Source organism: Lutjanus erythropterus, chromosome 8, assembly GCF_056507025.1.
Source record: "Lutjanus erythropterus isolate fLutEry1 chromosome 8, fLutEry1.hap2, whole genome shotgun sequence".
Classification (NCBI taxonomy): Eukaryota; Metazoa; Chordata; class Actinopteri; order Lutjaniformes; family Lutjanidae; genus Lutjanus; species Lutjanus erythropterus.
In genome coordinates, this window is record NC_139324.1 from 43,160,219 (window position 1) to 43,177,500 (window position 17,282).

At 44.5% G+C, this 17,282-nt stretch overlaps 1 protein-coding gene across 1 annotated transcript in view; it reads right to left on the reverse strand.

Annotated features, from left to right (window-relative positions):
- LOC146323388 (titin-like) overlaps positions 1-17,282 on the reverse strand; it is a 199,585-nt gene that overhangs the window by 168,821 nt on the left and 13,482 nt on the right. Inside the window, exons 6-24 of the mRNA XM_084725583.1 lie at positions 17,049-17,272; positions 16,639-16,867; positions 12,680-12,931; positions 12,063-12,176; positions 10,915-11,175; positions 10,234-10,296; positions 9,890-10,148; positions 9,577-9,643; positions 9,197-9,406; positions 8,717-8,859; positions 8,386-8,537; positions 7,402-7,629; positions 7,057-7,298; positions 6,746-6,978; positions 6,493-6,657; positions 6,232-6,400; positions 3,686-5,382; positions 3,319-3,597; positions 2,584-2,850 (exon numbers count right to left, since the gene is read on the reverse strand). Of these exons, the coding sequence (XP_084581709.1) occupies positions 2,584-2,850; positions 3,319-3,597; positions 3,686-5,382; positions 6,232-6,400; positions 6,493-6,657; positions 6,746-6,978; positions 7,057-7,298; positions 7,402-7,629; positions 8,386-8,537; positions 8,717-8,859; positions 9,197-9,406; positions 9,577-9,643; positions 9,890-10,148; positions 10,234-10,296; positions 10,915-11,175; positions 12,063-12,176; positions 12,680-12,931; positions 16,639-16,867; positions 17,049-17,272 (5,254 nt within the window). The remainder of the gene's footprint in view (positions 1-2,583; positions 2,851-3,318; positions 3,598-3,685; positions 5,383-6,231; positions 6,401-6,492; positions 6,658-6,745; positions 6,979-7,056; positions 7,299-7,401; positions 7,630-8,385; positions 8,538-8,716; positions 8,860-9,196; positions 9,407-9,576; positions 9,644-9,889; positions 10,149-10,233; positions 10,297-10,914; positions 11,176-12,062; positions 12,177-12,679; positions 12,932-16,638; positions 16,868-17,048; positions 17,273-17,282) is intronic.

Here is a 17,282-nt window from a genome sequence, read left to right on the forward strand (position 1 = left end):
ACAGAGGACAGAGAACAGGGGACAGGGGACAGAGGACAGGGGACAGAGGACAGAGAACAGAGGACAGAGGACAGAGGACAGAGAACAGAGGACAGAGAACAGAGGACAGAGGACAGGGGACAAAGGACAGGGGACAGAGGACAGAGGACAGAGAACAGAGGACAGAGAACAGAGGACAGAGGACAGAGAACAGGGGACAGGGGACAGGGGACAGGGGACAGAGGACAGAGAACAGAGGACAGAGGACAGAGAACAGGGGACAGGGGACAGGGGACAGAGGACAGGGGACAGAGAACAGAGGACAGAGGACAGAGGACAGAGAACAGAGGACAGAGGACAGAGGACAGAGAACAGGGGACAGGGGACAGGGGACAGGGGACAGAGGACAGGGGACAGAGGACAGAGGACAGAGGACAGGGGACAGGGGACAGAGGACAGGGGATAGAGGACAGTGGACAGGGGACAGAGGACAGAGGACAGAGGACAGGGGACAGAGGACAGGGGACAAAGGACAGAGGACAGAGGACAGGGGACAGGGGACAGGGGACAGAGGACAGGGGACAAAGGACAGAGAACAGAGGACAGAGGACAGAGGACAGGGGACAGGGGACAGAGGACAGAGAACAGAGGACAGAGGACAGAGGACAGAGAACAGGGGACAGAGGACAGAGAACAGGGGACAGGGGACAGGGGACAGAGGACAGAGAACAGAGGACAGAGGACAGAGGACAGAGAACAGGGGACAGAGGACAGAGGACAGAGAACAGGGGACAGGGGACAGGGGACAGGGGACAGAGAACAGGGGACAGAGGACAGAGGACAGAGAACAGGGGACAGGGGACAGAGGACAGGGGACAGAGGACAGAGGACAGAGGACAGGGGACAGGGGACAGAGGACAGGGGACAGAGAACAGAGGACAGAGGACAGAGAACAGGGGACAGGGGACAGAGGACAGAGGACAGAGAACAGAGGACAGAGGACAGAGGACAGAGAACAGGGGACAGGGGACAGAGGACAGAGGACAGAGGACAGAGAACAGAGGACAGAGGACAGAGAACAGGGGACAGGGGACAGAGGACAGAGGACAGGGGACAGGGGACAGAGGACAGGGGACAGGGGACAGAGGACAGAGGACAGAGAACAGAGGACAGGGGACAGAGGACAGGGGACAGAGGACAGAGGACAGAGGACAGGGGACAGGGGACAGGGGACAGAGGACAGGGGACAGAGAACAGAGGACAGAGGACAGAGGACAGAGAACAGGGGACAGGGGACAGGGGACAGAGGACAGAGGACAGAGAACAGAGGACAGAGGACAGAGGACAGAGAACAGGGGACAGGGGACAGAGGACAGAGGACAGAGAACAGAGGACAGAGGACAGAGAACAGAGGACAGGGGACAGAGGACAGAGGACAGAGGACAGGGGACAGAGGACAGGGGACAGGGGACAGAGGACAGAGGACAGAGGACTGGTTTACCAACATGTCATCTTTTTCTCCTCTTATGATTTTGCACGTCTGTATTTAGTCATCAAAAAAATAGCAATAAGAAAACCATTAAAGTAAAACAACAGCAATAAAAATGTTGATTTTTCAAAAAAGGAAACAATAACATGCAAAATATTTCAATTGTAATTAAGTAAAAACACTAATACCACAATGTAAAAATACCTAAATAAAGAATGTGAGTATTTTTTCCATCACAGCAGGTCAGAGATCAGTGTTTCAGTGACATGATTTTCCATTTTTGGAGCTGCGCACCTTTTTCGCTCGTGTCTAGAAGGTAACTCTTTATTTGCTCGTTATTTCTACTAAAATAATCAAACTCTCGCGATCTTTCACAGGTCTAGGGTTCCCTTTTGACACGACCCTCTCTGTCTGTCTGTCAAACTACAGACAGCAGACTGTCTGTAAACAGCACGATGTTTCACTCTGCAGTGTTTCACACAAACACTTTATTTGTGTGAAACACACAGGTTTGGTTTGTCATCAATTTTGTCATTTTTATTTTTTAATCAGTCTGAGAGGACGACGGTATCAGTGATTGATTAGTGATCAGTCTGTCCTCCTCTCCTCCCTCACCTGTTCACTCTGCTGTGAGAAGATCTGAAAGTTTCTCACAGACAAACACAGACTCTCCTGTTTTTACGTCCTTATACAGTTGTTTCATTTTATAAGTGCATCTGGTTGGTGATGATGTCATTAACCATCACGTTAGTTTGTGTTGTCATTAGCAACAGTCTCCTCCACACGCAGCTTCTCTGCAGTTGGTCTGTGTGTTTCCTGATCAGATAAACCAACGACGGAAAGACTAGAAAAGTTGCACCAGTTAAAATAGAAGCGTCCCGTCAAAATTTTAAATCTATTAATAATTTATTGGTTATAGGTTCAGGTCCTGGTTTAGACATTCACCCTTTAGGACTCATGAACTCCAACCCCAAATTTCACAGGAAATTGACCAGAAGTTGTCAAAATGACTTTCTTTAGAACTAATAATTGGATGGACTGACAGACTTTGACCAAGCTAAAAGCTCCAAGTTTACCACAAAAGTATACAACGTAAAGTTACATCCATAACTCACATTTCATCTTGAGTGAGGCACTTGACTTGAACTCGGCCACTTTGAAGGTGTATTTTCCCTGATCCTCCTTCTTCACATCTCTAACAGACAGGGTGTGTCTTCCACGACGGGAAGTCAGGATGTATTTACTGCTGGGCGAGAGCAGCTTCTCTCCGAAGAACCAGCTGCCTTCAGCGTCCTCCCGGGACACGACACACTCAAACTCTCCAGAGTACGTCTCAGGAACCTCTGTGCTTTCCAGCTGCTTCAGGATCTCCAGTGGAGCTCCTGTTTATTACACAACACAGATATGAGACATGTTAACCCATATTTTTGACAGCTCAGTTGCATCTCTTTTCTTACAAGAAACTGTGCATCAGGGAGCAGAACAAGTTTTAGTGCCTCAGCAAGAACAGTTTCTGTGCATATGGGTTTTTTTTTTTAATCAGTACTGTATCTGTTTTATAAAATTTGGGTTAAATGCCAAAAAATGCCTGTTCTCTTTGCAAATTAAAGCACAACATGCTTCTTAAATTTAAGGTAATTTGCCAGATTTATGGATGATTTACAGATTTATGAATGTGTCTACATTTTCAAACAGCACAACCATATTTTACATTCCCTGCACATGGAGGAAGAAAGACGAGGTCAAAGCTAGAACCAGTGCTCAGATCTGTGGTGACACGTGGTTCTGTGTCACCATCATCAGTTTAGGTCTTGAACTCTTTGACTGTAGCCAGTTGTTAGCCGACCCACCTTCAACACTGAGCTTGGCAGTTGTCCTGACATCATCATCTATGACCATGCAGGTGTATTCTGCATCGTCCCTCATGTCAATCATCAGCACAGACAGGAAGTGGACCTTTCTGTCAGAGTGCATCCTGTATTTGTCTCCAGAGAAAATCTCCATATTATTCTTCAGCCATTTGACCTTGACAAACGGCTCGTTGGTTTCGCACTCAAAGGTAGCCATGGTGTCTTTCTCTTTAGCGTTGACATCCTCCAGTTTCTGTGTGAAGCTGATGACCTGCTTAGCTGCAAAAACAACAACAAACCTTTGTTGAAAACAACACAGTTCAAACAGAGTTACAAATAAACTGTGGAAGGGCCAGACTTGTGTTACCTTGTACCAGCAGGAAAGCGTGGCTGGAAGTCTCTCCAGCAGTGTTTGAAGCTTTGACCATGACGCTGGCAGAGTCCTCGGCAGTCACATTCCTGATCACAAGTTCACACACGTGATCCTCGGGCCAGAACCAGTAAACACGGTCAGACTTCTCCAGCTGGACGCCATTCTTGAACCACTGGCATACAGGTTCTGGTCTACCAACTACTCGAACTCTAAACTTGACTTCATCACCCTGAGCAACTGTCTGGCTGGTGATACGCTCCAGGATCTTAGGAGCCTCCATGCTGGCCGACAGCTTGACACGCTCTGGTTTCAGAGGTTTGGCTGTGACCTTGCGGCGCTCCTCCTCCTTCTTCTTCTCTGCCTCCTCCTTCTCCTTTGCATGATGAAGCAGTTCCTCCTTTGTTTTCCTCAGCAAGTCTTCATAGGACTCATCCCTCTTACGGGTCTTGAGCTCCACGGCAGTGATGGACTCATAATAACCTTCTTCTGTCCTGCGCTTGAACTTGCCCCTCAGCTCCTCAGACTCCTCGGTGGCCTTCTCGTGGACAATCCTCTGGGCCTTCTTCAGCTTGACCACCTCTTTGAGCTGCGAGTCCTCTGCAGGTTTCTCAGCCTTCACTACTTCAAATTGGACCTTTCCAGGTTCAGGTGTGGCCTCAGGGGCCTTGGCCTCTGGGGCACGGCGCAGGTGAGTCCTGAAATCCTCCTTCTGCTGGATCTCCAGCTTCACGATGTGCTCGGCTGAGCCCAGGATGTTGTCAGCCACAACTTTGACCTCACCTGAGTCATAAGATTTGATCTCAGTGATCTCCAGATAGTAAATACCATCATACCGGAGTCTGTATCTCTTGCTCTTGCGGATCAGTTGTCCATTCAGGTACCAATTCACCTTTGGTGCTGGGTAACCAGTCACTCTGCAGCGGAATCTCGCCGTGTCACCCTCCATGATTTTGACTGGTTCGGGAAGAAGAACAATCTCTGGTTTCATTTTCTCAGCTTCATCTTCAGCTGTGACTCCGTAGGGTCCTCCCTCATGAGCCTGACGTTCCATCTCATCGATCCGGTGTGCCCCCTTCCTGCCTTCAGGAAGTTGTGTTTCCTCCACAAGACCCTTCTCATCTTTGACAACGAGGGTGGCTGAGGTTTGGTCGACTCCAAATTTGTTGGTAGCTCTGCAGGTGATGACGCCGCTGTCTCTAGCGTAAGCAACTTCATAGTCCAGACTGCAGTAGCCAAATTCGTTAACCATGCGCAGCCTGTTGGCAGCTGCCAGGGGTTTGCCATCATGGAGCCACTCCACCACCATGGTGGGATCACCAATGGGGGTGAGTCTGCACTCAAAGTGAGCTGGACCAAAGCGCTTCATGCGGACAGAGGTCAGCTTCTTCTTGAACTGAGGTTTCTGCTGCTTCTCTTTGTCGTACAGATCGCCCTCCTCCCACTGCTCCTGACCATATCGCAGGTGAAGGGGCTCCACCTCTGGAGGAGCAATCTCCTTGGCTTTGTAGGTTCCTTTGGGAATAATGAGTTTCCTCTCTGGTTCAGGTTCAACAAAGTCCACCTCAACATTGACTCTGCAGCGAGTGGTGTCTCTGCCAGCCTTATTGATGGCTGTAGCTGTGTACCAGGCGCTGTCTGAGCCGACTGCTGAGGGAATCTGAAATTTGGCCTCTCCTCTGGTTCCTTCAACCCTGGAACATGGATTCGCCTTGTTAGAATATATTTAATGTTTGGTTTTTTAAGAAAATCAAAATTAACAGCTGCTTTGACAAACAAATGGAAACCAGTCAGATGAATTCAAACAATGGAAATTCATATAATGAAGCAGTCTCACAGTTTACTCTTTGCCTCTTTAGCTACGTCTATTGTTAGCTCCAGAAAAAAACTGTGTGTTTATTTCTTTTTTACCACTCGCCCAAATGGGCAAATGAGCTGCTCGGTTTACTACCCTGATGTGGCACTTTACTTGTAATTGGACAGTCCTTTTTTTTTCTTATTAAATTACTTAATTAAACATAAAAAATGAAAATATTTGAATGACTGACTGATTCTCAGTCATCTAGATCCTAATTATCCAATAAATGTTGAATTAAGAGCAACTAGACTTGTTTGTAGATCCTTAAAAATATTTCATCTCTCATCCAAGGGCCTTGTTCTGCTCAGACTGACTGGTGGGGAGACACAGATCATTATCAAAGTTGTTGGTGCCACTGGGTTTGTCAACAGTCATTATAATCACTGATAACTCCAACAAGTTACACTTGGCCTCAGGGTACTACAGAGGTTAAACACCTGGGAGTCCTTACCTGTCAGAACTTTGATGAGAAATGAAATGTTTTCAATGATCAACAACCAAGTTCAGCTGCCCTTGATTCAACCTTTCTTGGACTTGGAGGCTAGCTCACTTTATTTGCCATTATTATAAAGATCTGAACATCTGTTGTACTAAAATACAAAATAACTACAATAGTAATCTTGGTTTACTGAGTGCCAGAGAGCCAATCTATAAATACAGATAATACAGCTAATATAAAATCTACCTGATGTTTGGGTGCTTGTGAGGTGTGATAATGTCACTGTTTTTCAGCCAGACGATATCGGGCAGGGGGTTTCCAATGGCTTTGACAGCCAGTTCAACCAGAGTGCCCTGCTTCACACTGATGTTCCTCAACTTCTCAGTGAACTGAGGACGCACCAAAGTTTCTTTAGCTGAAAAAGAAAGAAAAAAATAATAATCAAGAAACCTGAAAGTCGTTAAATGTTCACAAGTATCATTTTAGTCTCAATAGCTGCAGTCTTACCATCAACAGTGAGAGTGACAGAGATGGACGAGCGTCCAGCTCTGTTCTGAGCGACGACAGTCCACTCTCCCGTATCTTGTGGCATGGCTGGGACAATGATCAGGGACTGCGTACCATCCTCTTTGACCACAATCTTGTGAGTGTAGTCGCTGACAACTTGTTGTCCTTAGGAGGCCACAAACAGATTCACATTACTGTGAGGCCAAAAAATCTTATTCAAGAACACAGTGAAAATTGATCTCTTTCTACTCACCATTATGGAACCAGTATGTGTCAGGCATTGGTCTGCCGACGACCTTCAGGTCGAACCTGGCAGTCTGCCCCTCAGAGCATTTACATGAGGCAGGCTTCATGACAAACACAGGCTTGTAGAGCCTTTCCAGTTGAGCCTCGTCTGTCTCATCGAGCCGGCGAGCAGGAGAGCGTCCGGGTGAACGGCTGGATGAGCGGCCAGGAGAACGACTAAGAGAGCGAGGAGATGTGGACCTGAGGAAGAAATAGAGTCATCAGTACACAGGAGTCCACAGGTCTACAACTTGGAAATATCTCTGAGCCAGAGCTCACCTGATCCTCTGCATCGCTGGCTGTGGTGTGTATCTCTGAGGTGCTCCAGCTCCGGACGGCTCCACGTAGAGCTTCCCAGAACTGACAGCATTTCCTTTCATGTTGGTAGCGAAGGCAGTGTACACGCCCTCATCCTCCGGCTGAACCACAGGTAGGCGCAGACTGGCTCGTCCATCCTGAAGGACTTCCATCTGGTAACGGTCACCAGGCCTAATTCTCTGGCCATCTTTGAACCAAGCAATCTGGGAGAGGACAAAATGTCATTGTAAGAACACTTTGGATACAAATGTTTAGTTGAACAGAGACAATTTATTTAATAACACCAATTTTTAAAATATTCCATACCTTGGGGAGCGGCATTCCAGCCATTTTGCAGTGGAAAGTGACTCCCATTCCTTCCATGATCCTGTAGTTCTTGACAGGAGTGTCAAAGGTGGGCTGCATGGCCTCAGTGGGTGTGGCAGTCACCATCAACTCTCCATCCTCTGTCACAATCTCTTTGTAGGTAATCTTCATAATGTGGAGTTCAAACTCCTGGATGATCCTCAGCTCAATAGCAGAAAGATGGAACTCCTGCAAACAAGATTTCATTGTTTTAACAGTGGCTGTCAATCAGGGACGATCCAGTCATGTTGATCTGTTATTGAGATATTGACAAAATCCCCACTGGCAAGAAAGTGTTAGGGTTAGGAATCGAAGAACTACTGCAAATTATAGGAATAATTTGGGATATTTTCACTTTTCCAACTAACTCAACCCTGATCACACAACATGATCTCAAAGTGTTAACATTATTGCTACAACTTTGACGGTTTAGTCTTGGTGAGAGCAGATATCTGAGAGGAGTGCCAACTGGGCAAAGTGCCAACTCCCCCAGGTTTACAGGTTAGCTTTACTTAATTGGATTGATCAGTGAATTACTGTGGGGCTTCAAAGATGAGTTGCCTCAATTTTGTAACTGTTTGTTTTATTTTTGGTGTTCTGATGTCTGATGATTGTATCTTGATTAATCAAAACACAAGAATCATATCTTCCCAAAGATACCCCACAGAAGTGCCCTGTGTCAAAAACCAGATATCTAATTTTTTTTTAAAGTTTATGTTGTATCCTCGGTTGTGCCTATTCCTGTATAAATCTGATAAATGTGTTTGCTCAAATGTAACATGATGCATATTTGATGTTCAGAGAAGCTGTGGTGAAAGGGGCTGTTAAGTTTGCCCCAAGGCCCCCTGATGGGTTAATCTGGTGTTATAGATAAATTAAGTTCCAGGTTTGACTGACACACTGTTGTTGTCCAAAATCCTAAAGGACTACCTTCAATAGGCTTACCTGTCCAGAGATGATGGTGGTGGTGGTGGTGGTCATCTGCTCCATTGTCATAACAACGGGGGGGACATCGCCCACTTTGGGCTCCAGCACCGCAGTGGTCACTTCAGTCTTAAAGGTTGCTTCCTGTTTCTTCATGTAGGCTTCATACTCCTCTGTTAGCAAAACAAAGCATTAAATATAATGTGAGTTCAGGTGTCTTTTATCGACTGAACACACCCTGACATCAAAAGTTTCGAAGTCCTTGTTGACAAAAATTCTCCTGCAGTCTAATTTCCTTCTCTTTTCTCCTATCATGGGAAGGTAGTTTTTACTGATGCAAATGTTCACGTACCTTCCTCCAGCAGACTGGCAGAGGCTGAGATCTCTCCCAGCTGGTTCTTGGCAAAGACAGAGTATTCTCCAGCATCATCAGCGAAGGTCATGGAGATCTCCAACTTGCATTCTCCAGTGTCCTTCTTGTAGGCGACTTTGTATCTAGTGGACAACATGTTATAGGAGATTCAGTGATGCCTAGTGCCCCCTAGAGACTGCAGTCTACATTACAGACAAAATCTGAACAAACAGCATTTTATTTTTTCCTGAAGGTGGTGAAAGACAAATGCAATGGGCTCATTGAAACTGAGATCAAGACATTTCATGGTAATTAAATAGAACAGGGTTAGATTTTTGAAATTTAACATGATGGTGACACCAAAACAAACACTTTTGATGCTTGTCAAAAATCAAAGGCCCTTTTAGATCTCTTAATCCTTGGGAATCATCCTCTAGACATCATGAAAACCTGACCTGTAGTCTTTCAGATATTATGTACCTGTATCCGGTAGTGAGCGGTACGCCACTCTTCTTCCAGATGATGTGTGGTTTGGGGCTTCCTCCAACCTGGCATTCAAACATAACACTTCCTCCTTCCACTAGCTTCTGGACAGTCGGCTTCTTGATGAAGAAGGGAGCGGTGGCAGCACTGTCTGACTCGGCCACGCTCACCTGAGACATGGTCTCCTCTTTGGATTCTTCGGTTACACTGAAAACACAAATCTCTTTTTAAAGATTACCAGGACAGAGCTGTATTGTTACTTTTCATAACTTTTCAACAATCTAAAAATTAAGAACCTCATTGCATCACTGTTTTGATCAATGTTGACCAGGTAGACTGTGTTTATCAAGCTGCACTGTAACGATTTATTAACTCACATTTTCTCAGCAGTTTCAACGTGTTCAGTGACAACAGCGATCTCTCTGCTCTCAATGTCCTCGGACACTGGAGGAAGAACACAGGGTTAGTCTCAAGCAGGAGGCACCATGTGGGATTAGGATAACATAAAGATTAACTGATTCAGCAATAAGTCAACTGGGTTAAACAAAAGATAAAATATAAGATGATAAAAAAAAACAGATGACCAACAATGGAGCCCTGAGGAACACCATAAATTATTGTATTTTCAGGGGTGTGAAGTTGATGTTTTGTTTATTGATGTTTATCTCCTGTTTTACTGCCCATACTGACCCTGGACGAGCAGGTAGCAGGAGGTGCTGACGGTTCCAGCCTCATTTGTGGCGGTGCAGGTAAAGCGTCCACTGTCTTCAGCAAATGCCTCACGGATCACCAGCTGGGCGAGTCCGTTCTCGTAGCTAATCTGGAAATCAATGGAGCTCTCAATCTTGTAGTCTTCTCTAAACCACATGATGACGGGTGTGGGGTGACCACTGATCTGGCACTCAAGGGTCACCGACTCACCCTCCGTCACATTTGTGTTCTTCAAGCCCTGCCGACGAAATGCAACACTTTTAGAAGATATCATTTTACCAAAAAGGCGTGAGAATAGTTTGTGGCTTTTAGGAGCTACTTACAGACACCAGTGTGGGTGGGATGACGCCATCGCGCGCAGAAGGTATAGCTGCTGCCTCGACCACCTGTCGCACAGTCAGAGAGTAGTTAAGACACTAGAGGTTAAAAAAAACTGCACCTATTTCTAAAATCCACAATATGGACACAACGTAGCAAAGACACACAGGACAAGACTTTGATGACGCAGCACATAAAGATGGAGGAGAGGCTGGATGTGTGAAAGAGGTGAGGATGAGGTTGTCAATAGCATTGATGAGCAGGTTAAAGTTTTTATGAGAGGGTTATTAATAATCCTGGATTTTCACAGAAATCAAGAAAACCAGACTTCTAAAAAACTAGACTAAAGGTCAAGGAGCAGGCCCTGATAGTAGCAATGTTCATTATATCCCACAATATGAAAACTTATATATTTAAAATTAAAACCACGATGTTTGGGGTGGTGCTTTAACTGCAGAGATTACAGCTCTCTGGAAATTTGATATTTCTTGTGTGAAGTAGTGGATATTTGGTCCAGTTGGTGGCACTAAAATGAAGATCAGAGGGGTCATCAAAACCATCGATATCAACAGTAAATTTCTGTCATGGACGGTCAGATAGATTCTTTATGAAACTATTGGACCTTCACTGACTCATCAGGTTTTCTTGTCCTGTTCAGATCCAGCCCACTAAACTTGATTACAAACCTGGGCTCCCCAGTCCTCATACAATCTCTCCACACCCCCTGAGTGCACCACCCCCGTCTGTAACTCAGTGCCAAAGTGACTCTGATATTTTGCAGCAAAGTCTTTGAACGGTGGAGGGACAGGCTCTGGAGTCTTTCTGGTCCCCGCCACTCTACCAGACGGACTGGGAGACTTGACGGGCTTGATGATCTTTCTAGCGGTGGCGGCAGTCGCAGATAACTCTTTCTGCAGAGTGGCGATCGCCGAGCCGGCGATGGAAACCTGATCGACCCAAAGAGGAGGAACATCCACACCATCATCAACACATTATGTTGATTTGTTTTGGGTTAAACCACAGCACAGGGAGGAGGAGCTACGGTTCGTTAGTCTGATTAAACCTACAATAGGGAGTTTTAATTACAGCCAAATTAATCAGTGGGTTCTGGAGTGTGTTTATTGATTAAGGGGGTGAAGAAAAACAAGGTTAAAGGTGGATTCATTTTGTTATTTTATCACTTCTGCACTGCAGTTCACAACAAGTTTGCATTTCAGGCGAGCAGCAATAACCAAATGACTGTTTGCTTAAACCCCGCCCCCAAATAGCATCTGCCAAATCACAGCTTAGGAGCTGTAGTTAAAGACACTCTGATATAGAGAGTGCATTTGATACTCAGCTAACTAGCTTACTGCCTACATGGATCTTTGACTGGTTAGGATGCTTATGCTTTATCCATTACCTTTAGCCTCGGTCTGTAAAAACAGAACGTCACATGCAAATTTAAGACTCATGTTACTTGATTAAAATGATCACCTGGAAATTTTTCTGGAGATGGAGTTTTTAGCTAAATCAGACATTAGCATCAATCAGCTAATTGGCTAGCTGGCTAGCTTATATAGCCATATGACTGTCAGCTGCAAATGAAAAGATTTCAGTGAGTCAAAGACTCATTGTTTCTGTGCTGAGTCAACAGGTTAGCAACAGTTGCTGAGGGGGCGGGGCTTAGTGAGGGACCGATTATAGGTTGGATTACTGACTAAATAAGGTTTCTGTTATGTCATTTCATTTTAAATTGTTATTTGTCAGTTGTCTCCACGTGTTGTGTTTTGTTAAGTTCGAGTTTTTGTAGGCAGGTTATTTTGCACTGCTTGCCTGATGTTGCCTGTCTTACCTCGGAGCTAGACTCATGTTTTGGGACAGAAACTTTAGAAACTGTGAACTGTGGAACTGGAGATGGGGCGAGACCAGTGTCCATGTGGGAGGAGATTTCTGTCATTTTCTGAATCTGGAGTGACCAACAGAGTTCAGCATTACAACCTCAGGAAAATTTTAAGAGCTGGACTACAAGTACTGCAAACAATGACACGGTTATCAAGAGATTCGCCTTTTTACAGTCATTATGTTAAAGCACTGGCAAATAATTTGACTCATTCTCAACATTTTACTAATTTCACAATAATTTCACATTAGTCTGTCATCATCGAGGACGCCTGGGAGTCGTTATTGTGTCTCAGTGAACATCTGGAAGTCATTAATAAGTCTACGTGGACACCTGGTCCTGTTATCGGTCTCTTATTGTCTTTATGTTCCATTATCATCTGATATGTGAACACCACAGGGAGATTAGCTCTTACGTGTTTTGTGTATTTTTCACTGTTGTGATACAAACTAAATTACCAATTAAAATGTGTGCATTTCTTTTTCCATGTAACAACTTATCAAGAAGGGACAATAAGAGCAAATCTCTTGGTAATTTAGTGTCTTCGTCACTCTGGAGGCCTAGCTAACCTGAGGCAGCAGCAGAGTTGGTTCAGGTGTTAACTCCTGAGCAGTGGTAAGCATTTGGCCAGCCTGCACTCTTGTTGTTGTCCAACCAGCTTCATATTGTTGATCGGCAGCCACCGTGGCTGCCTTTACAGCCTCTGCCTCCTCCTCCTCTTCAGTTCGACCGCCCTCGACATGCACAGGCTGACGGACCCGAGCGAGGTCAACGGCGGCCACCACTGTGGCCACCGCCCCGGCTCTTTTTCCTCCCTCAGCCTGGAGACACAACCAGCAGCACATAGATCTCAGGACATCCATGGCAGCACCAGGACAGTGGTACAGAGACAAACAGGTGGACCAGGCCAAAGTCTACATATGTCCTCAACTTGTTTTAACAAGTAGTTCCCTCAAATTAATAATTCTAATTTAGATCATAATAACTGTCAGATTCATTCCATTTGTTCTAGTTTAAAATAGTCTCATTCAAAGACTTTATTCTTCATGGATCACCAACTGGTGGGGGCAATGACTGAGGCCAGGAATTGTTAGTTTTAGCTTTAGCCTCACGCTGCTTCCTAACTGTGGGCGATGAATCATCAGATTGTTTCAGTGTTTTCCAGTGAATATGTTCTAACCTGCTCTGTGTGTCAGTGAACAAACAGAACATCTCTAAGAAAGGTTTTCCGCTGCCAGATCCAGATTTAAAGAATAACTTAAAGTCATCTGAGGGCTTAAGTTGCATTTTATCAACATTTGATCCTTGGCACCGTTCTGTTTCTGTAAAAGCCACACTGTGAGTATTTGTACACAAACACCAGTGTCACTGTAGTCTTTAAAGAATACAGTTTACATAGTTCAATGTTTAAACAGAATTTCTTCATTAATGAAGTAGATCAGAAACGTATCCTTGTTTCTGGAAATGATTCAGATCACCATCCAGATGATTGGATTAAAAATGTCATGGACAGGATGCTTGTGTGCGTGCAAATGGACTCAAGTCAACATTTAAGATCACCCGATGAAGACAACACATGCTCAACTGCTGGACATGCAAGAAAAACAACAACAGTGAGACTGCAGTTGATCAAAAGCAACATGAACAGGAGAAAAAGTGCTGAAAATGAAGAACTGTAAGGTCAAAACCACAACCTGGTGGCAAGAAAACTGAAAAAAAGTGTCAGATGAAAATGCTGAAAAAAGATGGTGGAGCACTCGTGACAGACGACGAGCTACCTGCTCCTCCGGCTGAGGGAGGGTCGAGCAGAGGTCTCGGTTCAGATCATGGTAACGCTGCTCTCTGTGAATCTTTTTATCAGACAAACTGGGTGAGTTATGAACTCTGAATGTTTCTTCAGTTGAATCAAGGCGGAGGAGTCCTCCGTTTGAAACGGGTGACAAGTCCTTGTGATTAAAGACAGAGGACAGATCTGGGCAGACGTGTGACAGACTGAAACACATCTTCTCCACCGTGTCTTCATCACTTACATCATCCGCTGATATTTCAGAGTCTGGCTCTCCTTGAAATGACAACATCGAGTCAAAGGTTTCACAAACACCCTTCTGGAGGTTACGGTCACTTGCCACCTCCTCATGGCTTGGAGCATCATCTCGTCCCTCTGCATTCTGGGTAAAACCCATGTCATCTGGTGTTCCAGACGATTCTGAATCCATTTGGACAGTTTGAGGCTAATAACCAAACCACAGGATTAACTCCGAGCTTCATGAATGCCAAACAGTTTTCATCAGACTTGAGGAAAAAGTGGCACAAACCAAAAATCGAAGCGTTCGACACAAAACGTTCATACTGATTTGAAGAGGATAGATGAAATGAAAAAGAGTAAACTAAAGGATTAAAGGTAGAGATTTCAACCCAAACTTTACAAACTCATTGACCCTGAGGCTTTCTGAGTCACATAAGTTGTGAAATACAAATTAACATCAACGCCACAAGAGGACTTTCCAATATTTGGGTGTTTCTTCAACTAAGGGCATGTTTGACTCTGAAATGATATTATTGTATACATTTGTTATTATTGTTATTTGATATATTGTAGTGGAATACATATTTTTACATATTTTTCATGAGCATCTTATTTTATACTATTCTGATGATTCTCTACGCTTCTATATAAATTTCTACCTTTGACCTGGAGCTCCTGTGACATCACCAGTTTCCCCCCAGAGGATCAATACAGTAATTCTGATTCTGATTCTGAACATACTGTTTAGATCAGCTGGATTACATCACAGTCTCACACAAAAACTGGCCAGTTTCCAAAATTATTGTTCCAGTCAGTCACTGACTCACACAAACACGTGAAATTAGGCTCCAGGTTGACTTGAAATTGTCTCCATGGCAACACAAAGTTTTTATTGCAACACCTTGAAACTATTGCAGAAAAACAGCATGTCTGCTACATTAGCTCTGACTCAAATCACTAATATCTGATATTCAACAGTAATATAAACTTATTTTAAAGATGAAGTTCAAAATATTGAATTAATAATGTGTTTGGTGATGACACACAATAAATACTCCAGAAGAAAGGATCATCTTTAACCGTTTCTGGTCTTCAGGGTCACCTGGTGTCGGCTGTGTGCTCACCTGTTAGCTTCTGTCTCCACAGGAAGTACATTTGTTTGGATTTCAAAACAAAAGTTAACTATGGATTTTATTCAGCGTAGCAGCGAGGACATAAAAGTGTGGGACAGACACATTTAGATTTACTTGGTACATTATAATAATGCTATACGCTAAAGCACTATATACTGTGCTTACCTGAAATCATTTGACTTGGCTTAATCAATAATTTTAATTTCATTGCAGTTAAAGAGTATATGTGATTTTATTCCAAATATTTAAGCTCTAAAAACCTCCAACTTTTCTGTTTATGAACTCTGCCTTGATTATTCTTTCAAGTTCTGTTGACTTATTTCGGTTTACAGTGTGATATTTATATGAAACAATTTAATATGAAATGATGTCAGGATGTAATGTTATTTAAACTCGAGGGAGACCACAGGTGGAAAAACGTGGTGTTCGGACCCATAAAATGCTTCATGATAAATTTTATTAAATCACATTATTTAGTCTTTATTTTGTGTCAAGATGTTTAATGACACTGTGTTTATATTTATCAAAGAATCATTTGAAAAAATTAACATAAATCTAAAATTTCACTGCCTGTAGGTGGAGAAACACCCATTGAATATATAGTGGTTGGTCTGATGTCACATGTCATGGAGATAAAACATTCGTTAACTGGGACTGCAGTAAAAAGAATTTCATATGAACATTACAAACAATCCAGAAAGTTAATATAAAAAAAGTTTTGGGTTGAAAAGTGAATCCAGACATAAGGCACGTGGAACGATGAACGTGTTTGTTATTCTCTCATCCAGCTATGACTGTCGTTGCCATGGCAACCCTATTGCTTTCATCATCTTCACCACGCTGCCTCTGAACGTCGGTTAGTCAGACTTTAAACAGTGAGACAGAACATCAAAATTGTACTTTTGTTTTGGTGAGCAGAACATGAGGATCCACGAACAGATGAGAGAGTTATGAAGGAAATTAAACATAAAACATAAAAACACAATAAAAAAGATGTTGTTATGTTGTTTTGTTTACATATTTGACTTGAGGCAAAAACTAAAGTTCAGGATCGACGATCAAGGAGCAACTTGTTCAACAAGAGGATGGACGGTCTTTCTAAAAACAAAACTCACCTCCTCTAAAACTTTTAAAATACTAACGTAAAAAAAAAACAACTGAAAAATGAGGTAAAGTAAATTAACTTTGAATAAAGCAAATCAACATGTGGAAGAAATCAGTCAGTTTGAACTTTAAACTTCCTGAAAAACTTGGATCCAACATGTCCGTCCTCCAGTTTCTCAGATTGCTCCGTGGATGAGTCGACCACCAGATGGTGGTATGAGCCCCGCCCTCCCGCCCTCCCGCCCCACGCGAGCCCCCACCTCACCTCTTTGACCCCGGTGACCTGCTGCTCCCAGCGCTGCTCCTGGCCCAGCTGAGTGACAGTGGTCATACTGGTCATGGTGGTGTAACTGGCCTCCGCCATGTAGTCTCCCTGTTTCCATGGTGGCAGGACGTCGGCCGCGGCGGCCGCCGCCACCTGCTTACGTGTGGTGATGGGGGACTTGACCGGCCTGATGGGGGAGACTGAGAGTCTTGAAGTGGGAGAGGCAGGCCTGGAGACGGGGGAGGGAGGTCACGTTACAGGCCTGTAGGGGGCCAACCTCTGACAACGCCGTCACCCCGCTCGCTCAGCTAAAACCTCCACAAACTAAAACTTTTACTGTAAATTAATAAAATTCTGACATAAAAGCTGCTACAGAATTAAAATATTACAGCTATTACAGCTCTACCCACCTGACAGGCGTGGGCGTGGGCGCCTTCACATGTCTGACGGGTGACGGTGACTGCTGGCGTCCTGCTGCCACCTTGGCGACCAGCGAGGGCTGCGTCGGGGACTTGGACGTGGGTTTGGGAGGAACTCTGGGTGGAGTCTTGTGAGCCAGCTGCTGAGTCAGCTCAGCGGCCCCCTCCACCTGCATCTCCATCATGGCGGTGGCCTGGAAACTGGCCTCCATCCTCTGAGGATGG